This window comes from Gopherus flavomarginatus, chromosome 8 (assembly GCF_025201925.1).
Source record: "Gopherus flavomarginatus isolate rGopFla2 chromosome 8, rGopFla2.mat.asm, whole genome shotgun sequence".
Classification (NCBI taxonomy): Eukaryota; Metazoa; Chordata; order Testudines; family Testudinidae; genus Gopherus; species Gopherus flavomarginatus.
This window is the reverse complement of record NC_066624.1, coordinates 65,922,162-65,946,585: the sequence shown is the minus strand read 5'-3', so window position 1 is coordinate 65,946,585 and position 24,424 is coordinate 65,922,162. Positions and strand designations below refer to the sequence as shown.

Here is a 24,424-nt window from a genome sequence, read left to right as displayed (position 1 = left end):
GAGACAGACACACACACACTCTTCTACCTTGCCCCCCATGTCTTACCTAGAGTCAATATTGAAGCTAGGAGAAGCAGCGTGACATCAGAGTTTTAGAGGAGGGGAGAGGAGTGAAGTGATTGAGTAGGGAAGTGAGGTGGCGGTAGTTCAGGAAAGTGGTGCCATGCAGAGCCAGGCATGAGGAGAGGCGATGCTGGTTCAGGAGAGGAGGACTCATAGGCCTGCTGGATGAAAGGCCAAGAAGGCAGAGTGATGTAGTCAGAGGAGCGTGCACATGTATGATCAGGGTGCAGAATAGATAGATTCATATATAATCAGGGTTGGTGCAGAGTCAGGTCTATGGGACACAGGAAGTGAGAGGACAAGAGCTGAAGGGATTAATGGAGAAAAGCCACTTAAGACTCAACTCAGTATTTTCTTCTATAGGAAACTGCCATGAAAGGAAATTACTAAATAGCCAAGGACACTCTTCCCAAAATAAAAGTGATGCAATAGTCCCCGTCCCCTCTGATACATACATCTGAAACCTCTGCACAGCACCATCCCCCTACCCTAAGAGCCAGGCAGTTATTTATGAGCACCAAATGTCTCTTCACCACTGTTTCACTGGTGCTTCCCCAGTACTTACCTGAAGAGACCACCTTGTCTTGGGCTGAGTGTGTGTAAATGTGTTTGTGACAATATAATGCTTGAGAGGAATTGTAGTGATGGCCAGCCTTGGAAATTTCTATCCACAGAACAAGTCCAACGGTGGTTGTCATCCCCTCATTGCCTTCTAGTGTACCTCAACCCTGCCGTGGAGGGCTCCCTTCAAATGATGAGGGAATAGTTCAGTCTGAGTGACATCCTGTCTACTGAGATTACCAACAATGTTACCAATTGTTGCCAGGTTGATAAAATAAAATTTAATAAAATATGTGCTTGTCCCCTAGCTACTGGTCTGAGATCATGACACTCATTTTACATAGGTTATTCAATAGCCAGTTGATGGAAACAGCTTTCAGTTACTGCCAGTATGGGGTTAGATCTGACTCAGCAACCTCGTGGGGAAAGACTTCATATACCGTTACCTATCCAATATTTATTACTGTTGATAGTCAGATTTGGCCAAGAGGATGGTAGTGTCTGAAAAATGTTGTGTGCTATCAAGCAAGGAGAGAAATTAACTCCACCTTTGCTTCCTGTGCAGAATATTCTTAAAAAAGTGGAAGAGAAATCCGAGAAGGAAACCACTGCCCTTGAAGCACACAAAGAACTGGAAACAGTAAGTCTGATGGCAAATTTCAGAAGAATGAGAATTAGCCAGCATCCTCAGTGTCTTTAAAAAGGTGCTGGGTGATATGCATTCCTGGTGCAATTCCACTGACCTCAAAGGAGTTACATCCGAGATACATTTGCCTCATTGTGTTTCAGAGTAATTGTTTCCCCTTATTCTCACCTGAGGGCAGACCATGATAGCAAATAATAGACAGAGGAATTGCTCTTATTATATGTTTGCTCTGTAGGAGATTCTAGAGAGAAGAGTTGCCCGCACGTTTCAGAGAATACAAATTGTTTTTGTAGCTATTTGAAGGTGATGGAGTCTATGGGGAAATATATTTAATTAGCTGCAGCCAGTAGTGGACTGTATGGGAGTTGGATTTTATCCTGTGGTGCAACTTACTTTTCTGACCTAGAATAGTAGTTTCTTTAAGGAGGTACTTTTTATGAGTGCTTAAGCTTGTGTGTATTCCCATTCCCAAGAGGCCTATAGAAAGGTGTGACAGAGAGGGGAAATTCAATTATGTTAGTTATTTCTAGCACACTACCTGCCAGAGTACACATTATGGGATAGTCTCAGAACATGGGGAAGGCCTAGTGGTGTCTTCCACCTAGGATATTCTGATGGTGGGTGAGAGTCCTCTTACTCTGTCTATATGGGGCAGTATATGAGAGGACCTCTGTGCTTAATGTTTAGAGGTCCTGAAACTTTCTGCAGCTCTGTTTGTTGGGGATAGAGTTTTCCAGGGTATTTGAGACTTTTGACAGGTGCCACTCCCTTCTTTATTACTAGGAGTCTGTGGTACTTAATGAATCGTGGATTGTGATTTAAATAAAATAGAATGTTTTAAATTTGAAGCTGTGCTAAAATGTCAGCTTTCCAGTTGATGGTGCAGTGTCAGATTTGTAAAATCTAGGGCTGTCGATTAATCACAGTTAACTCGTGATTAACTCAAAAAAATTATTCGCAATTAATCACAGTTTTAATTGCAGTGTTAAACAATAGAATACCAATTGAAAATTATTAAATATTTTGGATTTTTCTACATTTTCATAAAGTTTATTCTGTGTTGTAATTGAAATCAAAGTGTATATTATTTTTATTACAAATATTTGCACTGTAAAAATGATAGTAGTGTTTTTCAATTCACCTCATACAAGTACTGTAGTGCAATCTTTGTTGTGAAAAGACCGGCCAGTGAAGGAGAAATAGAACTCAGGAACAGGTTTGCAGAGTTGGGAAATGAAGAAGGGGCACAGCAGGTGGTCGCTGAAGGAGAGAGGGCATGGAAAAAGGGAAGAGCTGCTAGCCCTACAGGAAGAGGGGAGGAGTCAATGGAGGCAACACCAAATATGAGCCCCAGGAGGATTGCAAGGGTAAATAGGAATCGAGAGGACTTGCAGCCAGTGGGTGCAGGGGATAGACCGGAGAATCACACTGTCACCAGGAAAAGGCAGATCTATGTGATTGGGGATTCCTTACTGAGAAGAATAGACAGGCCTGTAACTAGAGCTGATCCAGAGAACAGAAGGGTGTGCTGTCTGCCGGGTGCTAAGATATGGGATGTGGACCTGAGGCTGAAAAGGATCCTAACGGGAGCGGGAAAGAATCCGTTGATTGTCCTTCATGGGGGAACGAATGATACGGCTAGATTCTCGCTGGAATGTATCAAGGGAGACTATGCCAGACTGGGGAAGACGCTTAAGGAAATCGAGGCCCAGGTGATCTTCAGTGGGATTCTGCCGGTTCCTAGAGAAGGGCAACAAAGGTGTGACAAGATTATGGCTATCAACAGATGGCTCAGGCAGTGGTGCTATAAGGAGGGCTTTGGGATGTACGGCCACTGGGAAGCATTTATGGACAAAAGACTTCTCTCGGGATGGACTTCACCTGAGTAAGGAGGGAAATAGACTTCTAGGATGGAGGCTCGCCCAACTGATTAAGAGAGCTTTAAACTAGGAATTTGGGGGAGATGGTTAGGAGATGTCCAGGTGATCTCCACGCCAGAATTTAACCTTGAGAGAGAAGAAAACAAAGTAAGAGGGGATACAGCCATAGACAGAAGAATTGACATAAGGAGGAAGGGTAGTGTAGATACCAGTCTAACAGGTGATGCTGGTGGTAGAATGTCTGTGCCTAACCGGGTAAAGAATGTCAGTGAAGCCAAACAGCAAAAATTAAGATGTCTGTACACTAATGCGAGGAGCCTAGGTAACAAAATGGAGGAACTAGAGCTACTGGTGCAGGAAGTGAAACCAGATATTATAGGGATAACAGAAACATGGTGGAATAGTAGTCATGACTGGAGTACAGGTATTGAAGGCTATGGTGCTATTTAGGAAAGACAGAAATAAAGGCAAAGATGGTGGAGTAGCATTGTATATCAATGATGAGGTTAACTGTAAAGAAATAAGAAGTGATGGAATGGATAAGACAGAGTCTGTCTGGGCAAAAATCACACTGGATAAGAAAGCTACTAGAGCCTCCCCTGAGATAGTGCTTGGGGTGTGCTACAGACCGCTGGGATCTGATCTGGATATGGATAGAGACCTCTTTAATGTTTTTAATGAAGTAAATACTAATGGGAATTGTGTTATCATGGGAGACTTTAACTTTCCAGACATAGACTGGAGGACAAGTGCTAGTAAGAATAATAGGGCTCAGATTTTTCTGGATGTGATAGCTGATGGATTTCTTCACCAAGTAGTTGAAGAACCAACAAGAGGGGATGCCATTTTAGATTTGGTTTTGGTGAGTAGTGAGGACCTCATAGAAGAAATGGATGTAGGGGACAACCTTGGTTCGAGTGATCATGAGCTAATTCAGTTCAAACTAGATGAAAGGATAAACAGAAATAGATCTGGGACTAGGGTTTTTTACTTCAAAAGGGCTTACTTTAAAGAATTAAGAAAATTAGCTAGGGAAGTGAATTGGACTGAAGAACTTGTGGATCTAAATGCAGAGGAGGCCTGGAATTACTTTAAGTCGAAGCTTCAGAAACTATCGGAAGCCTGCATCCCAAGAAAGGGGGAAAAAAACAGGCAGGAGTTGTAAACCAAGTTGGATGAGCAAGCATCTCAGAGAGGTGATTAAGAAAAAGCAGAAAGCCTACAAGGAGTGGAAGATGGGTGGGATTAGCAAGGAAAGCTACCTTAGTGAGGTCAGAACATGTAGGGATAAAGTGAGAAAGGCTAAAAGCCAAGTAGAGTTGGACCTTGCAAAGGGATTTTAAAACCAATAGTAAAAGGTTCTATAGCCATATAAATAAGAAGAAAACAAAGAAAGAAGAAGTGGGACCGCTAAACACTGAGGATGGAATGGAGGTTAAGGATAACCTAGGCATAGCCCAATATCTAAATAAATACTTTGCCTCAGTCTTTAATAAGGCTAATGACGAGCTTAGGGATAATGGTAGGATGACAAAGGTGAATGAGGATATGGAGGTGGATATTACCACATCTGAGGTAGAAGCCAAACTTGAACAGCTTAATGGGACAAAATCGGAAGGCCCAGATAATCTTCATCCAAGAATATTAAAGGAACTGGCACATGAAATTGCAAGCCCATTAGCAAGAATTTTTAATGAATCGGTAAACTCAGGGGTTGTACCGTACGACTGGAGAATTGCTAACATAGTTCCTATCTTTAAGAAAGGGAAAAAAAGTGATCCGAGTAACTATAGGCCTGTTAGTTTGACATCTGTAGTATGTAGGGTCTTGGAAAAAATTTTGAAGGAGAAAGTAGTTAAGGACATTGAGGTCAATGGTAATTGGGACAAATTACAACATGGTTTTACAAAAGGAGATCGTGCCAAACCAACCTGATCTCCTTCTTTGAGAAGGTGACATATTATTTAGACAAAGGAAATGCAGTAGATCTAATTTACCTTGATTTCAGTAAGGCATTTGATACGGTTCCACATAGGGAATTATTAGTTAAATTGGAAAATATGGGGATCAATATGAAAATTGAAAGGTGGATAAGGAACTGGTTAGAGGGGAGACTACAACGGGTCATACTGAAGGGTGAACTGTCAGGCTGGAAGGAGGTTACTATTGGAGTTCCTCAAGGATCAGTTTTGGGACCAATCGTATTTAACCTTTTTATTACTGACCTTGGCACAAAAAGCGGGAATGTGCCAATAAAGTTTGCGGATGACACAAAGCTGAGAGGTATTGCTAACACAGAGAAGGACCGGGATATCATACAGGAAGATCTGGATGACCTTGTAAACTGGAGTAATAGTAATAGGATGAAATGTAATAGTGAAAAGTGCAAGGTCATGCATTTAGGGATTAATAATAAGAATTTTAGTTATAAATTGGAGACACATCAGTTGGAAACAACAGAGGAGAAGGACCTTGGAGTATTGGTTGATCACAGGATAACTATGAGCCGCCAGTGTGATATGGCCGTTAAAAAAGCTAATGCAGTTTTAGGATGCATCAGGCGAGGTATTTCCAGCAAAGATAAGGAGGTGTTAGTACCGTTATATAAGGCACTGGTGAGACCTCATCTGGAATACTGTGTGCAGTTCTGGTCTCCCATGTTTAAGAAGGATGAATTCAAACTGGAACAGTTCAGAGACGGGCTACTAGGATGATCCGAGGAATGGAAAACCTGTCTTATGAAAGGAGACTGAAAGAGCTTGGCTTGTTTAGCCTAACCAAAAGAAGGTTGAGGGGGGATATGCTTGCTCTTTATAAATATATCAGAGGGATTAATATTAGGGAGGGAGAGGAATTATTTAAGCTTAGTACCAATGTAGACACAAGAACAAATGGGTATAAACTGGACACTAGGAAGTTTAGACTTGAAATTAGACGAAGGTTTCTAACCATTAGAGGAGTGAAGTTCTGGAACAGCCTTCCAAGGGGAGTAGTGGGGGCAAAAGACATATCTGGCTTTAAGACTAAGCTTGATAAGTTTATGGAAGGGATGGTATGATGGGATAGCTTAATTTTGGCAATTGATCTTTGATTATCAGCAGGTAAGTATGCCCAGTGGTCTGTGATGGGATGTTAAATGGGACGGGATCTGAGTTACTGCAGAGAATTCTTTCCTGAGCGCTGGCTGGTGAGTCTTGCCCACATGCTCAGGGTTTAGCTGATCGCCATATTTGGGGTCGGGAAGGAATTTTCCTCTGGGGCAGATTGGCAGAGGCCCTGGAGGTTTTTTGCCTTCCTCTGCAGCGTGGGGCATGGGTCACTTGCTGGTGGATTCTCTGCAGCTTGAGGTCTTCAAACCACAATTTGAAGACTTCAATAACTCAGACATAGGTTAGGGGTTTGTTATAGAAGTGGATGGGTAGGATTCTGTGGCCTGCTTTGTGCAGGAGGTCAGACTAGATGATCATATTGGTCCCTTCTGACCCTAAAGTCTATGAGTCTATAAGTGCAACTTGCAAATGTAGATTTTTTTTTGTTACACAATATAAAACTTCAGAGCCTACGAGTCCACTCAGTCCTACTTCTTGTTCAGCCAATCGCTAAGACAAATAAGTTTTACATTTACAGGAGATAATGCTGCCCTCTTCTTATTTACCGTGTTACCTGAAAGTGAGCCCAGGCATTCGCATAGCACTTTTGTAGCCAATATTGCAAGTTATTTACCGGTCAGGTGTGCTAAACATTCGTATGCCCCTTCATGCTTCGGCCACCATTCCAGAGGACACGCTTCAATACTGATAACTTTCATTAAAAGTACTTTCATTAAAAAAATAATGCATTAATTACATTTTTGATTGGCCTCCTTGGATGAGAATTGCATGTCTCCCTGCTCTTTTTTATCTGCATTCTGCCATGTATTTCATGTTATAACAGTCTCGGATGATGACCCAGCACATGTTGTTCATTTTAAGAAAACTTTCACTGCAGATTTGACCAAATGCAAAGAAGGTATCAATGTGAGATTTCTAAAAAGAGCTTCAACACTCGACCCAAGGTTTAAGAATCTGAAGTGCCTTCCAAAATCTGAGGGGGACAAGGTGTGGAGCATGCTTTCAGAAGTCTTAAAAGAGCAACACTCCGATGTGGAAACTACAGAAACCTGAACCACCACAACAGGGCCACCCAGAGGATTCCGGGGGCCTGGGGCCATCGGCGGCAGGCGGCTCCAGTGGACCTCCCGCAGGCGTGCCTGCGGAGGGTCCGCTGGTCCCGCGGCTCCAGTGGAGCATCCGCAGGCACGCCTGTGGGAGGTCCACCGGAGCCGTGGGACCGGCAAGCGGCAGCGAGCCCCCTGTGCGGTGAAATGTCTAGAGCCGGCCCTGTTCGGCGGCGGGGGACCCTTCCGTTCTGGGACCAGCTGCTGAAATGCCCCGAAGACCCGTGGTGGGGGCCCCCCGCCAGCGAATTACCGCCGAAGCGGGACCCGCCGCCGAAGTGCAGCCTGCTCTTCCGCGGTAATTCGGTGGCGGGGGGCCCCCGCCACGGGTCTTGCGGGCACTTCGGTGGCGGGTCCCTGAATGGAAGGGCCCCCTACCGCTGAATTACCGCCGAAGACCGGGTTGCACTTCGGCGGCAGGTCCCGCTTCGGCGGTAATGCGATGGCGGGGGATCCTTCCGCCCCAGAGCGGAAGGACTCCCCCGCCAGCAAAGACCGGGAGCAGAAGAAGCTCCGGGGCCCGGCCCTGCAAGAGTTTTCTGGGGCCCCCGAGCAAGTGAAGGACCCCGCTCCAGGGGCCCCGAAAAACTCTCGTGGGGGCCCTTGCGGAGCCCGGGGCCTGGGGCAAATTGCCCCTCTTGCCCCCCCCTCTGGGCAGCCCTGCACCACAAAAGAAAATCAACCTTCTGCTGGTGGCACCCAACTCAATGAAAATGAACATGTGTCGGTCCGCACTGCTTTGGATCATTATTAAGCAGAACCCTTCGTCAGCATAAGTGTATGTCCTCTGGAATGGTGGTTGAAGCATGAAGGGACATACAAATCTTTAGTGCATCTGGCATGTAAATATCTTGGGATGCTGGCTACCACAGTGCCATGAGAATGTCTGTTCTCTCTTTCAGCTGATATTATCTCCTGCAAAAATGTAAACAAAAAGCAGGCAGCATTATCTCCTGCAAATGTAAACAAACTTGTTTGGCTGAACAAGAAGTAGGACTGAGTGGACTTGCAGGCACTAAGATTTTACAATGTTTTATTTTTGAATGCAATTTTTTTTGTACATAATTATACATTTGTAATTTCAACTTTCATGGCAAATATTTCACTACAGTACTTGTATTAGATGAATTGAAAAATGGTATTTTTTTTACAGTGCAAATAATTGTAATGAAAAATAAATATAAAATGAGCACTGTACACTTTGTATTCTGTTTGTAATTGAAATCAATATATTTGAAAATGTAGAAGACATCCAAAAATATTTAAATAAATGGTATTCTATTATTGTTTAACAGTGCAATTAATTGTGCAATTAATCGTAGTTAATTTTTTTAATCATGCGATTAATTGTGATACTTACTTTAATTGCTTGACAGCCCTGATAAAAACCAACAAGAATAGCCTGTATAAGGCTTTCAGATTTTGCCTGGAATGGTCCAGGAAGCAGACTGACTGAAGATCATTCAAGATAAATCGAAGGCAAAGATCTCTAAAGCTGACACTGATGTTTTGGAATACTTCATATGGCTCTGTTTTTGCATGCTGCCTTCCAATGAGTGTGATGGCCAGTAGTTTTCAGATCACACCTTGAAGCTGTTGCTCAGAAGTCTGAGGAGGCCTGCTACTATAGTTGGCTACAAGGATGGCTAAATTGATCATGAAAACAGATGATCATTGCTGTACCTGCCTGTCAGACTTGGTCCATTTTATAGATCCCTGTAGCATGGTGGCCTGCTTGTACATTTTTAAGTTGCGGGGTAAGGCTAATTCTCATTTATCTATAATTAGGTATATATTGTTATGACAGAGCTCACTGTGTGGTGTTACATATAATCTTACAAGTTCTTTTTCTTAGCATGTGAGAAAGTTTTTAGTTGTTGATTTTCTGATTAATTTTGTATGGGGGGCTGTGACGAGCTACAAGGGAGTTTGCTCTCCACCTTAATATCTCTATTCTTGAGATAGACTTGCTCCCTGTGAACTGGGTATTGGTGTTTGGGCTGAGATCCCTGGAAGAGATTATTGTCTGCAAGCTATTTTGTGAATACATCTGTTCTAGTGCAAACAAACAAGTTGCTCTAAGAATATACAGACTTCTGAATTACTGATTTCTCTTCCAACGGGGAGTTTCAGCCCCCTCCCCAACATCTGCTATTTCTTGACAGAGGGCGAACAATATCTTATTGAAATTGATACTTGCCTTCCTTCTCCTCCATATGAAGATGGTACTTCATGTGTACTTTCTGGATTGAATGTACAGGAAGAAGAGAGGTGATTTGTAGCACTGTAGGATTTGGGAAATAGAGTTTGATTATAGCTGTTGTACCTACTAGAGACCAGAATATTGGCATAACAATGGAGTCGGTATCTGAATATAGTTTAGATAAGTGCCATATGACCCCTAAAAATAAATCCTTCCTAATATTATATCCTTTTTGTTAATCTTTAAGTGATTTTTTTAGTGATGGTGAAAAGAACCAAAGTTGGATCAGTATTTATTAGTTAGTTCAGTTACAGTCAGTTTACACCAAAAATTCTCTTAGTGTCATGTATTGCTATAGAATCTGCATACAGGATGACCCTTTTCTATGTATGCATCATTGGTTGTCTAATTCCCACAACCAATGGACATTCAACTAAGAACAGAGGTTTCTACAAAGCTCTGTGTTAACTGCACTTCTCAGCATTATGCATTTAGAGAAACCTATATAGAGAAGGAATTTTATCATAGTCATTTGCATTCTTTTAAGGCCCAATCCAACTCCCATTGAACTCAATGGAAAAACTTTCACTATGAAAGCTGGATTGGGTCTTTAATATTACTTTTTCACTTTTGTAATACGTAAAAATTTTGTTGGTGTTCTACGTGAAAGTTTTCTGAAATTAAAAAAAACCCTGCTAATGAGTGCTAGTTAATATCTCCTTTTTTCCATTATTATAGTGCCTACACTGTGTTGCTCACCTATGTAGTAAGATCATGTTATACACTAACGCTTGCTAAGTAACCTATGGGAGGAGAGCACTGCAGCATGGAGTAGACATCAGTTTGGCATCAGACCTTTAGATTGTTCTCTTTTCCCAGGTGGTGAAGGCATGTAACGAAGGTGTCAGGAAGATGAGCCGAACAGAGCAGATGATTAGCATCCAGAAGAAATTAGAGTTTAAGATCAAGGTATAAGTACAGACTGTTAACCCCTGCAGAGATGGAACAGATAGCATCTGGGTATTGCAGACACTCAGAATAAGAAGAACATAGTGCCCAATTGTGAACATTATGGTTTGTGACTTGCCCAGTATCACATAATGGCTCAGTGGCAGAGGTAGGGATAGAATCCAGTTCTCCAGTGCAGCATTCCACTGTGTTAACCATGAGAACATCCACTCTCTTCCTGTTGTCCCCTGCCTCATCCACTACAGACTTTCCAAGTTCTGCAACAAATGAGGCAGGGGTTCTGCAGACAACAGCCTTATTAGCTACACATCCCTAAGGCAGGTCAGTCCTGTGCACTGATTCAGGCAGGGGTCCTGTGCTAAAAGTAGTATGTGATCATGTAATTTAAGATGGTATCATAATGCATACGCATAAGGGGACTGAATCAAAGTTTCACAGGCAACCTTAATTCTGGCATTTCCTGACTATTTAGTGCTTCACTTTGTAACCATCGTGTCTTTTAATGTAAGTTTTTTGGATGTAATGTCTTAAATCTTTTTTTTAAAAGATTTCGAAAGAGAAATTCCATCCCATGAAACTGTATTGATCCCCAGCTTGGGACATCAGCAGGGTCTGGACTTTCACATCCACAGCACAGATCTTTATTGCTTGAGCTAATGCAATACCTGGAAGTAGTAATCAGCAGTTATTCTCTATTTGGACTGGTCACTGTGGAGAGTAGGGGGAAGGAGTTACTTTGCCAGTGGGTTTCACAGCTATTTGCTGACAGCAAAGAAATGTAGAGACTCAGGATTCATGGGCTTAATTCCAGGTTCTGTTGGGCAGTATAGTCTAGTGGTTAAACCCTACTGCCCCTGTGCCCATAGCCTATCACCCTTTGGTCCTATCTGTTCCACCCCAGTTCCTGCTTCCCACCCCGCACTCAATCCTCAGGCTCCTTTCCCACACTGCTGCCCCCTGGTTCCTGTGCCTCCTCCCCCCTCTGACTCCTGCAGTCCCCACTTCCCCATCCCCCCCACTTTATCTCTGCATTCCCTGGTAGCTGTTTCCTCTCTCTCTCTCCACACGACCTGATTGCCAGCACTTTTAAGTACTAAGGCTTCCTTCCCTGTTATCGGAGCCATGTATACCTCTCCTCACGGTATAGGTCTTGTTCCACCTCCTCACACTCTGAGGTTTATCTGCATTTCTAGTGTTGTAAGAGTCAAGTAAGGAGCATGTGTTATTTATCCTGTAAGGGTTACATAGGATGAAAGGGACCTCCTGAGTTGTTGAGTCCAAGACCCTGCTACCGTAGCCAACCCCATCATGTAATCCCGTTCATAAACTTAATCAAGATGCATCTTAAAATGAGTTAGGTTGTTCGCAGATCCTGCTCTTCTGATCTGTGCTGTCTCTCTCTTCCATGTAGTCTGTGCCCATCATCTCTCACTCCCGTTGGCTGTTAAAGCAAGGGGAATTGCAGCAAATGAATGGCCCAAAGACATCACGCACGCTCCGCACCAAGAAACTCTTTAGAGAAATCTACTTGTTCCTTTTCAATGACCTGCTGGTACTCTGCAGGCAGATTCCTGGGTGAGTTTGGGATATGGCCTACACCTGGATGTGTGTTATAAGTGCCCCTCCCCCCTTGGTTCATCCAACCAGCTCTTGCTTAAGTTGTCTATGGATTCTTGTCCTATAATTGACAAGATTATGTCTGAAATATGGCAGTACAGAGTCCTGTATCAGAGGCACCATTTCCAGAGAGACTGTCTGAAGATTTCTCCTTTGTCTGAATATTTACACTGCCTCTTCTGCAAACTCTGGATATTGATGGGCTGCATGCCCATACACAGTTTGACCTTTGTGTTACTTAAAATTTCAGGCCAGATCTCCGCTTATGTAAATCAGCATAGCTCCATTGACTTCAGTGGTGTTAAACTGAGCTATAGCAGCCAAAGATCTGACTCTAGAATGTTTGGCTTGCTACTATAAAGTAATTCCTGGCTGATTACCAGTCTGAAGAATATTGTAATTTAAGCAAGTTAAACCTCTAGTAAAATAAGTTCTGTCTGATGGGCTGGGAGTGTCTGATCAGCAGCGAGGTGTGTAAACCAATGTGTGAGGCAAGGGATTGTATCAAGTACAGTGCACACCATCTAGGGAGAGAAAGCTGCCTCAGCTAGGAGTATAGCGTTTATGATAGAGAAATATTACAACACAAACTAGATGCCAGAGAACAAAAAGTTTGACATTAAAAAGACTTACTGGTAATGAGTCTGTCTATCCAGTAAAGCATTTCTAATATGCACTTTGTCAGTGTCAGCCAGGTGCCCAGTACTACTTTACTTGCATAGCACTTTCCAACCAAGAACACAGAAGAATTTACAAACATTAGTGATATAAACCTCTCCTCTTAGCTCTCCTAGGAGAAAACATTATTTACATTTTACAGCTGGGACCTGGAACACAGATTAGGTGACTTTCTTACGGTCATACAAAAAGTTTGTGGCTGAGCCAGGAATAGAATCTAGGTCTCTTGATTTTCAGTCTTGTGCTTTAGCCCTCAGACCATCCATCCTCACTCTAGCTAGGTGGTGTCTCTTCCCCTCAGCAGCCAAGAATTTGCTCTCTGTATCATGCCTTTCTCAGAATTTGGTATTGTTAAAGCCAGACTGCTCCCATACTGACTGACTGAGCTTTCCTGACCCCTTTGCTTACCTCTCTCAGCGACAAGTACCAGGTATTTGACTCAGCACCACGAGGGCTTCTCCGGGTAGAGGAGTTAGAAGATCAGGGACAGAGTTTGGCCAATGTCTTCATCCTGAGGCTTCTGGAGAACACGGATGATCGGGAGGTCAGCTACATGCTCAAGGCATCATCCCAGTGAGTATGAAACACTGTCATCCCATCAGCAACCTACATTACTATTCCCCTGAACCCTCAGAAGTGTAGGGTCCAATCTGCCACGGTCACTAGTCTGGCATCTACCTCCTCACCAGCTGGTCTTATTGAATTCCTATCTGTGAGGATACCTTGCTATACCAAGCTGAGCTGAGTCCACCTAGTGCACAACCCTTCCTCCTCCTCCTGATATAACTTCTCAACACAAGACAGAGCTTTCGGGGGGGGAGTCGGCTATAAAACTAGATGAGTTTCCTTCCTGTACAAGTGTATTTATGGCATCCTTGTGTAACACGCTGATTTCTAGGTAGGTCAAGACTCAATTAAGATTTGAAAGGAAATTATATGTCTGGTTTGCAAATCTCTCAGTACACATATCCAGATGGTAATTTAGATTAGCAGTACACATGCAGTACATTTATACAAGCACAGCTTGATGTGGATCGCTAGGATTCAAACCACTTGAAAAATCTAGCATTTTGCCCCTAACTTATCCCCCTAGCTGTGCACAGTCCCTGAGGTATGGAGCAGTTACTGTAAAGATAAAGGCAGGAGTCCCAGTTCTGTTCCTGAGTGTTAAACTCTCTTCTAGGACTGGCCCCAATTCTGATGCCAGCCCTCGCACTGCTCAGTAGTCTTGAATTCCACTGTGCCGAAGTCTCCCTGCATACCATTTTCTGTCTGATTCTGTGGTTTTTACTTCAAGATCCAACAAGCTCAGACTGGGCAAATGATTCAACACCACTAACACTGGGCTGATTGTTTCAGATTCCTGGGGTATGGTTTCCAGACTCGCCTCAATCCAGTCTCTTATTGCACCCACAGTTTTACAGGCCTAGATAATTATAGATGTGTCCTCTTAGCCAGTATTTACGTCTACATGACATTTGGACCCTAAATTGGGGAAGCAGAAGAGGAGACTGGAGTTTAAAAACTGTGCCATTGAACAGTAATTGGAAGAGATTTTCAACCATGGCCTCAGTCCTGCAGCGAGCTGCCCACACACACATTACAGGATCAGTGTGACGAGAGAGTAACGTGCGTTGTGACTGCTCCCACCCCCCTGCAAACTCTGCTACTCCAGGGTGATTAACAGATTTGCTGTACCTGAAAATAGGGATGTTGGGCATCTGAAAGCTACACACCACAAATAAGCACTTAGGGCAAAGGCAACCCTTGCTTATCACAGCTAGCATTGTGCTGATTACAGTGTGCTTTGGCAGAGAAGCACTAGTATACTGAGCTCCTATTTTCAGTCACTTGTACCTCTTTGGAAAAGGCCAATCTCAGTATTATTTCAGTTACCATAATTGAACATGTGGCCCCTTCTGAGCTTCTAAGTTCCCCGTCAATGCACTTCACAATATTACCTGAGCTTATTAGGTCACACATTCAAACACTGACCTACAGATAGAAGTGATCACACTTTCCAATCAGCACCTCTCCTTTTTTGTTTTTGTCAGTGGTTTTTCCCAGAGAAACTTCAGTGTAATTAAATGCAAGGTTTTAGATTACTGGTAAGCTATTGTGCTGATTTCAAATCCATAGAACCAGGACATTTACATTTCTCACCTCTCCCAGTATCTGTAGCTTTTATGCAAGACAAAGTTAAAACCATACCATTTTGAGCTCAGTACAGAACTTTGAAGATCCAAAATATAACTACCTGGTAGTTAGTCTCCAAGCAGAACTGCCACATTCCATGTAGCTCTTCCAGTGGCAAGTATCCTGGGTGAGCTAAGTAGAACTCGACAGGTTTGTGTGGAATTTGCCACCATCTCCTCCAGCTGGCTGGCTGTGGCTCAATGGCTGGAGTTGGGGTTGGGAAGTAAGTCAGGTGTGAGGGAAGAACTCAGCAGTGGAAGAGATGCAGAACAAAGGCAGGTCCCAGCAGTTTGTGCAGGGAGGAAGGGGATGGGCAGTCACTGATGGGGAGTGTGAGGAGGGCACTAGTCAGGGGAGGGAATGGCTGATGCAGGCAGCTGGAAGAGCCATGAAAGCCAGTGTGAGATGGCTGGATTGCGCGGTAGATAGAGAGGTGGTAGATGGAGGCCTCCCGCGCACAAGGCCCCTGCAGCATGACGTGATGTGCCTGCCCCTGCAGCACAGATTATCCCAGAAAGTCACTAGTTCAGCTTGTGTGTAACATTCTAACCAGTGTGTGGGAGATGATGACTCAGGGAAAATGCCAGAGTGTCACACAGATGAGTGATGCTCGACAGACATGGCTAAGACCTGACATGCAGAGATTGGATAGCACACTAATTTCAGGTTGCTGCTTGCACACGGAGAGGGGTGGTGTGTGCGCATGCACAGGCAGCAGGAGAAACAGCCACAGAAAAGGGGCAGGGAAACTATTCTAAGAGGATCAGAGGAGTCAGAGTAACAGAACTGAGAAAGAGATAAAGAGAAAGACTTAAGGGAGGTGCAGAGTTGGAGAAGGAACCACACAGTACAGAGTGAGAATGGAGGGAGGCAGGGAAGGCAGAGCTCTGACAACTGGCAGGAAGGAGAGAAATCCCAGAGGTGATCCTTTCTGCTCACCTGCTGGAAGTGAGGAAGAGAAGAGGGAACAAACCTGCCCAGTGACTTTGGGAATGGCTGAATGGGAAGCCAAAGGTTTCTCACGCAATCTGAGCCTGTGGGGAAAGGGTGTGCACCTTCACTCTCTCAACAGCAGATCAAGCAAGGCATGATGGAAAGCCTATCCTTAGAGCTCCAGGAGGACACCCTATAGGGAGAGAAGAAATAGCTGGAAAGGAAAGCAGAGGGCTGAATATGTTACACCTGCTGTGACCCCAGATCAGCAACCTGGGAGGAGAACTGTACTAGATCTAGCTTTCCAATTAGGTTACCGTCCATGCAGTTGCCCATATTTATTGCTACTGCAGCAAGTCATCTGTGTAGGGACCCATATAGATTATACATTATCCTAGGACAGAGGTGGGAAAACTACGGCCCGCGGGCCCGTCCTGCCCAGCCCTGGAGCTCCTGGCCAGGGAGGCTAGCCTCCGGTCCCTACCCCGCAGCCATGCCACCGCACGGGGAGCACTCTAGCCTGCCGCTCCTGCCAGGCTGCGCAGCTTGCGCCTGCCCACCTCCCAGGCTTTCCAGTAAGCAAGTCCTGCCGCTCTGAGTGGCATGGTAGGGGGAGCAGGGGCATTGGATAAGGGGCAGGGAGTCCTGGGGGCAGTCAGGACAGGGAGCAGTTGGATAGGCATGGGAGTCCCGTGGGGGGGGGGAGGAAGGGGAGCTGTCAGGGCAGACGTGTGGATAGGGGTGGGGGCAGTCAGGGGCCAGGGAACGGGATGGGGTTTAGATAGGCGTGGAAGTCCCAAGGGGCCTGTCGGGGTGGGGCTGTGGATAGGGGTTGAGGCAGTCGGGGGACAGGGAGGTTTGGATAGGGGACTGGGTCCCAGGAGGGGGCGCTCAGGGGACAAGGAGCAGAGGGGGTTGGATGGGTTGAGGGCTGTCAGGGGGCAGGAAGTGGGAGGGGGCAGATGCTGGGACGGAGGCCAGGCTGTTCGGGGGAGATACAGCCTTCCCTTCCCGGCCCTCCATACAGTTTCGCAACCCTGATGCCCTCAGGCCAAAAAGTTTGCCCACCCATGTCCTAGGAGAAACAGAGTCAAGTAAAATGCAGGGAGAGAGAGGGGAATCATTCAGAGCTCCTCCAATTTATTAATAGTGACCAGGCTGACCTTCAAATGGCGGCTTGTCCAGCTACTGATGAGACACTCTTACTGTGTCCCAGCTGCCCAGAGAGGGGATCTCTGTTTCTAGCAGAGAAAGGGAAAAAGTTGGAGCTGGCAAAGAGGGAAAGCTAGGAATGTGGGCCTGGCAATCAAAGCTGGTTGGGAGAGTAACACTGTGCTGCAACCAGCTGATTGCGCCCTCACAGTTGTGTTCTGTTTGTTTCTGGTCACAGAAGTGAGATGAAGCGCTGGATGATCTCGCTGGCCCCAAATCGGAGAACGAAGTTTGTTTCATTCACATCCAGGCTCCTGGGTAAGAGATGCAGCAGAGATGGAGGGAGGAAGAGATGGTTATATCACTTGCAGTGTGTCGTACTCTTCTTCAGAGATCCCTGCCTGGGCCATCTGAAATGCTGGTTGCATCGCAAATGCTGCAACTGAGGTTGCATCCCTCAAGGATTCCCCCTTCTCCCTCCGATAGGATCTTGCCAGCACTCTGAGTGAGATTGACAAGAGCAGCCTCTTTCCTCTCTGTGCCTGGCATTAAGGTTTCGCCCCTGCTCTCCACCTCCAACCCCTCCCCCTGCTCCAGTGATCCCTTTCCTTTCTCCTGCCCCCCTTCACTCCACCAAATCATTCTCACCAGATCACACTAGACATGAAAAACAATGTTAAATCTTAAACTACCGCCTTCCCACCCACTGCCTCCCATTTGCTCAGAGTGTATCTACACTTACACTTTAGCCAGAAGCATTAACACAACTGTAAACTGGACTGGGCAGAGCAGGCTGCCACAACAGAAGCCCTTTACCACAAGTGTGTGCGTTCCAAGGCTGTAAAAAAAGCACACACCATAAAGGTGTCCACTCTACCTATGGCCTGTGTCTTTTGCTGGTAGGCCCAGAGCCTCATCATGACTCCTATGGAACTGTTCACAGAGCTGCTGGCCACCTGATTGGGCCTTGTGGGGTAGCCTGCTAGGGTTACCCCTAGCCTTCCCCACAGTGAAGTTAACTCTCTCAGCCAAGGCCTCTGCACCTTCTCATTGAGCCCTTTATAGCACTGGAGCCAGCCCACTTCTAGCAACCTACTGCAGCGTTCCCAGATCAAAGGACCATCTGGCACAGGCACAGTCCTGTAGATCCAGGCAGCAGGTGTGTCACCAATCCCTCATTGTGTGGGATAACACCCTGGGAGCATAAGAGAACCAGGGATAGTATGATACAGTAGTACCTGTTTCTAAACTTCACATGCTCCATTTCTCATGTACCTGGTGCCTTAGAAGCCTCTTCCCCCATCTTGCTGTATCTAAGGGTTTGTCTACACTTAAAAAGCTGCACCAGGAGGGCTTCTGCTGTCGGTGTAGGTAATCCACCCCCCAAGTGATGTAGTTATACAAAAGTTGCTTGCGCAGACCAGCCTCCACCATTTTATACTGTACAGTAGTCAAAGGACTCCGGGGCAGCTGGATTACTTTGTCCCTCTCTCTGCCTTCCCATTGTCAGATTGCCCCCAGGTGCAGTGTGTCCATCCATATGTGGCTCAGCAACCAGATGAGCTGTCCCTGGAGCTGGCAGATGTTCTTAACATCCTGGACAAGACAGATGACGGTAAGAGCAATGTGGCTGCAGGCATCCCTAAAATCACTCATCACAAGGGCAACAGAACTGTCCCCTGGACAGGCTGCTTTTGAACACAGAGGGAGGTTCCTCTAGATAAAAAAAGAGTGCCCTTGTTGGACAGCCTGGGGTTCCCTGAATGTTTGTTACTCCCTCTCTCTCATGGGACATCAGCATCAGAGGACAAACCCCTAGGGACAGTGACCCTGTAGGCAACAGCAGAATTTAGCTGTCATTGGGACTAAACATCAGCTAAGGCTGTACCTTGCACTCCCTCTTCTGGCTGAGAAGTGCAGCTCCATCCTGTCCCTGCTTCGGGTCTCTGTACTGATGTAGCCAGGAATGGTTAGCGAAGAGGTAGCATCTGCTTTTCACTCACATCTGCTTTTTAGCCAGTTTTGCAACTAGAATGCAAGGTCAGGTGACCTGTGAGTCAGTGGCTCAGAAGGGATTAGAGCCCAGGCTTTTCCTGGTTTCTTAATCCTTACCTGTATCTGCTAAGCCGCCAGTACGTCTCAAGGGCAGTAATTGAACCCAAACCCTCCAAAGCATAGCCCTGGTGGCTCGCTCTCACTCATACTCATTCCTGCACGTGGGCATTCTAGTCCTGTTGACTTGTCCTGTTACATGTTTTCCCTGCTCCTCAGGTTGGATTTTTGGGGAGCGTCTTCATGACCAGGAAAGGGGCTGGTTCCCCAGCTCTATGGGGGAGGAGATTCTGAACCCCAAGATCCGATCGCAGAACCTAAAAGAGTGTTTCCGGGTCCACAAGTCGGATGACAGTCAGCGGAGGAAGCTGGGCAGCAGGAATCGCCAATGACCCCTGGTCTCCCCAAGCCCTGGAGCACAAGGAATATCTAATGGCTTATGGAGAGAGATGGAGGGCAGATGCTGCAGACTGAGAGAATGAGGTGGTGGTGCTGGTACTATGAGCCAAGGCACAGGGCCTGGTCTTAACATGCTGGTCACACCCACTCCTACACAAATAGACTTTGCTCTGTTTACTGAGTTCTTCCCTCCACCTTTTGTATTCCTCTGGAGACCAACCCAAGGAAGAGGAGAGGCCACTTTTCTAAAGCTCACGGAACTATTCAATGTAATGGATTGCCAGTTGTGCTGCCAACTCCAAAGAGTGCCAAGTGCTCCCATGTGCAGTGAGGAGCTACTGGACAGGACCACACCAGAGCCACGCAGGAGGTTGACCACAGCTGTAACATACCAGCTGGTCATGTATAAGGGTTGCTTCAGTTGCTTTTCTAGTTTAAGTGGATAAACTCAGCTGGGGAACAGTTCTACCTTACGTACCATAGAAAACTCTGTCTCCTAGCTACCCCCTTGCTGAGAGATTCAAGTGTAGGAATTTGTGTGTGCCGCCCCACAACTTAGTTCTGTGTATACACACTATAGCTGAAGCCATTTACCTCTTCCAGTAGGCATCTGGCAGTTAACATAATGGCAATAGAGGCTTTCTTTTTGTGGAGTACATGGTGCTTTTCTGAGTCAAAACACTTATAAGAACCTCTAAGTTTGGCAGCACCTCTGTGAGTTAGGTTACTTTAAGTCCCCATTTTATAGATGGGGAAATTGAGGCAGAGAAGTTGTCTCCCCTGAAATCACAAAGGGAGACTGTGCCAGAGCTGAGAATAGAATTCGGGACTTCTCATGCCTGATTCCCAGTCCTGTTGTTGGGCTGTTGGGCCCACTCTTCCCCCCATACTGGTCTTTGAGCCCAGTTCTAGGCAAATGCACTAACAAATTAAACCAACAGCACGACACCCTGTTTTTCAGCAGCCCTAACTCTTTACTCACTATATTCCTACCGCCGATGGCTCAACCCCCAGAGGGTACCAAATGCAAGGTTGTCTGTGCACAGAACAGCAGCAGAGGGTATCATCCACCTGCTGCCACAAGCAGACTGTGAAGGAAACACATGATGGACTTCACCCAAACTGCACTAACAGATGAAAGCACAGGCAAGACCATAGCACTGGTACATAGGGTTTCTTTGCCAGAGTGCACAGCACATATTCAGAGAGCGAGCAGATAGGGTAAAAGAAATTATGAGGCCACTGAGTTTGCACATCAGCTGACAAACCATTACACATGGATGATATTCTAGCAGAGCCGGAGGTTTCAAATGTAGGCCATTTCCCAGCACGTTTGTAAATTTGTAGGACTTTGCTCAATCCATTGTCAGTTCCTATTTGGAATGTAATGTAAACTGACCATTTCCACAAATCTCTACCACATTCCTAAACAGCTCCGTGGGCTGTGGAGTGTGTTTCCAAAGGGAGGGGCAGCCCTCAGCCACCCGGCTCATGCAGAGGCAGCCTAGCAGCAGTCAGCCCGTCTCTAACAAGGAGAACTCAAGCAAAAAAGCTGAAGTTGGCCAGGGAGTTAGGGGACATTGTACTAAAGCTATGTGAGGGTCTGCACATCCTCTCTAAACTCAGCTAACCAGCTGTGTGCATGAGCTGTATGGACAGTATTGATGCCTCCATGTATATAGGAAAGTCCTTAGTAGCCAGAAGGACAAGGGAATCATTTCCTTATATAATGCAACTCAGCACTGCATGAAACACAGGGCAAGGGATCAAGTGCTTCAGCAGGGAACTGAGAACAGATAGCGGTTGGAAACTGACCCTGAATAAGCATTCTAACAACAAATGGCTATTGGGCCTGCTCTGCTGTAAGTGGTTCCAGAGCAGTCCCTTCTCTGAGCAGCCCTTTGTTAGCTACAAAAAGGACAGCTGACCCCAAAGCATTTATTTGCATGAACATAAATCAGGGAATTTAAATTATTTAGCATCTTTCTGTGATGCAGGAAAGCAGAGTCTTCCAGGCATTTCTTGACACTCAGTGCTGCTTCTGATCTCTGCGCGTTCCCCTACTAGCCTTGCTTAACACCCCACTCTCCACACTCAGATTGGGCAGTATCATATCAGTGTGGCTGTGGTCAAAAAGAGACATGCAAAACTAGCACCTTCTTACTCAGCTGATAGATGAGTCACCACCATGTGCTTTAGACCCTATCTACATTAGGCATATTTGCACTGGTATCACACTACAGTTGCAGTCAATTACCGGCATAAACCCCACTTTACATCACTGCTGCATGCCTGCATCAGAGGCTCATGCCAGTGTGACTGCATTGAGGTACTTTAGTGTAACTGTCTCTGCTTTAGACAGGCTCTTCATACAATGCAGTCTTTAGTATTGCAGCGCTAACAGCTATGGGAGAGTGGGTGTGATTCAGTTGTAGCTTGCATATGAACAGAATTGTTAAGGTGCAAGTGCATGGAAATCTTAATGCTGTATTCAACTCCTAGATACCGCAGTGAGGAGCACATCAGAAACAGATGACAAATTCAGATCCTGCTCTCTTACACCTGAGAACATTCATAGTTACTCAAGTTAGACAAGTGCCTATAGGCATGTCGACACAGCAATTCAACCCCCCGTGGCTGGTCCAGATCAGCTATTTCAGGTTTGGGTTGTGGGGCTGTAATATTGGTGTGTACAAGTTTTGGCTCTGGCTGGAGCCTCAGTTCTGGGACCCCTCGAGGGGGGCTGGTCCTAGAACCCAGCCGGAGCCTAATTGTCTACACAGCAATTTTTAGCCCTGCAACTTAAGCCATCTGATCTGGGCCAGCCTTGGCTATGCCACAGATCTTGTAGTCCAGTGAGGGCAGAGCTCACCTCTCAGTATGGTTACTACTGGTGATATGTGAGCCAGAAGGACCTCAGCTTGACTGACAGATTCCAGCTTGGGTTTGTGGGGCTGGCAGTTAGAAAAATAATTGCCATTTGACTTGTAAATTGAGCATATTTTATCCAGAGATGGTATAAATACAAAGACCACAAATAAATTGTGCAGTCACTTTTCTAAGTACAACCAGACTAAGCTCAGGGTCCAAGACTCATAGCAGCAGCTGTTTACAGGTAATTTAGTTTAAAGCCAAAACATGGAAGCTCTTGCTATGAAAACTATTTCAGACAAATATATACAAGCATATTACAGATCATTCAGCCTTGCCCAAATTGTCATGATCATTTCCTAGCCCTGGCACTTGCCTAGGACAAAAAAAAGATTTTTACAATGAAAATGAAGATACTGTAGTCACCAATTAAAAAATTACTTGTCCTAGGCTAGGGGGCAATGAATTTTACCTGGCTGAGATCATTCAATGGCCAACTTTGGAGGAGAGGGGTTTCCAGTCTTTCACTGGCCTTTGCCCTTTATCTCAGAACCCTTGGACTTACGCCAACACCTAAGTCACTTTATAGTGGTTTTTGGGACTCCTGATTGTCACACTTGGTACATTCTATTCAGTCACTGAATCGGGTTTGTTCTATGTACATTTTTAACCTCCTCCATTCCAGACACACAGTCCAAGATGTGTCAGTTTCAGGTGATCTAATGCTATCGATGGGCTCAGTCTGTGAAACGTGAGTGCAGGTTTGAGATCCCAGGTCATTATCAGGCTGCCTGAGTGGACTGAAAAGACCTCTTGTTGTTGTTGTTTTTCTTGTGGTGAAAATATAGCTGACTGTGCCAGCAACTTCCAAAGCCTGGCCCTGTTTGCGTTTTCATTTTCTCATCCAGACTGTGACCATCACCACCATTTTCATCCCCCATCATGCTCATGTGACTCAGCGCATAGCCAGAATGGAGTCAATTCGATTCCCCTTCCTAGCTCCGTCCCAGCCTCATGAACATGTTCGTGAGTAGAAGCAGTAAAGACCTAAAGCAATACTGAGCCTTTCAACTCAAGTGCTGGTTCACAGCTGGATCCAGGGACAGTTAATACCAGTTGACAGTTGTTTGATGGCCTATGTTTAAGAAGTTAGACTGCTTAGCTCCGCTGACAGATGGCCACATAACAAGTCACACTATTCACATGCGACAGAGACCTGTAGATCAGGGATAACAAGAGCGTCTGCGGGTCAGTGTTGGTGCATGCAAGAGGCTGCTCGCATTGACCATCCCCTGCCATTTTCATTGAGTGAGGATTTCAGTTCTTACTTCTAGCAACTCAACACCTTTCCCAGTAAACAGCAACTGCTGTTTATCTGACATTCATACAGCACTACAGTCTGCCCCAGCAATCATTACCCCAGGGGTCAGGTGCTGCCCATTCAAAAACATCTCACTAAGGGTATGTCTATACTACAGTGCTATGGCATCGCAGCTGTAGCACAGATGCTTCCTACAACAAAAGGGATTTTTCCATCAAGATCATTAATGGACCTCTGAGGGCCATTCTTATGTTGGACCTAGTCGCACCTACACTGGAGGTTAGAGCAACCTAATTGTGTGACACAGGGTGCAAAATTTTCCAGAGCCCTGAGCAATGTAAGTAAGTGGAAATAAATGTTCCTATTTAAGTGATGGGCAGTGAGAGCAGTTGCTGGTGGGACAGTCTCAGAATTCAGCTTCTAACAGAGACATCTATTGTCTCAGGCAATTGCCTGCCTAGTCTCACGCTGCTGTCATCACCCTCTCTTGCACCTTTGGATGCGAGAGCCCTTTCGATATGGTCTCATACTGAGACTAGAAAACACTGAAGGTCCTGTTCAGATCTGTGACAGGCAGTGGCTGCTGCTGCCACCATGTTTGACTGCTTACCGCTATACAGAGTTCTCTAGTAGCATCTCAAACAAGGCACCATCCCTCAGGGGCACT

General features: G+C 45.6%; 1 protein-coding gene across 4 annotated transcripts in view; it reads left to right on the top strand.

Annotated features, from left to right (window-relative positions):
• Window positions 1–23,414, top strand: part of NGEF (neuronal guanine nucleotide exchange factor) — a 127,186-nt gene extending 103,772 nt beyond the window's left edge. For 2 of the 4 annotated variants that reach the window (XM_050965316.1, XM_050965318.1), the window contains exons 10-16: window positions 1,190–1,264; window positions 10,449–10,538; window positions 11,950–12,113; window positions 13,251–13,406; window positions 17,353–17,432; window positions 18,625–18,729; window positions 19,386–23,414. In XM_050965316.1, the coding sequence (XP_050821273.1) occupies window positions 1,190–1,264; window positions 10,449–10,538; window positions 11,950–12,113; window positions 13,251–13,406; window positions 17,353–17,432; window positions 18,625–18,729; window positions 19,386–19,558 (843 nt within the window). In that variant the 3' untranslated portion in view covers window positions 19,559–23,414. The remainder of the gene's footprint in view (window positions 1–1,189; window positions 1,265–10,448; window positions 10,539–11,949; window positions 12,114–13,250; window positions 13,407–17,352; window positions 17,433–18,624; window positions 18,730–19,385) is intronic. The other 2 variants (XM_050965319.1, XM_050965320.1) reach the window with 2 other exon arrangements.
• The last annotated feature ends 1,010 nt before the right edge of the window (window positions 23,415–24,424 follow it).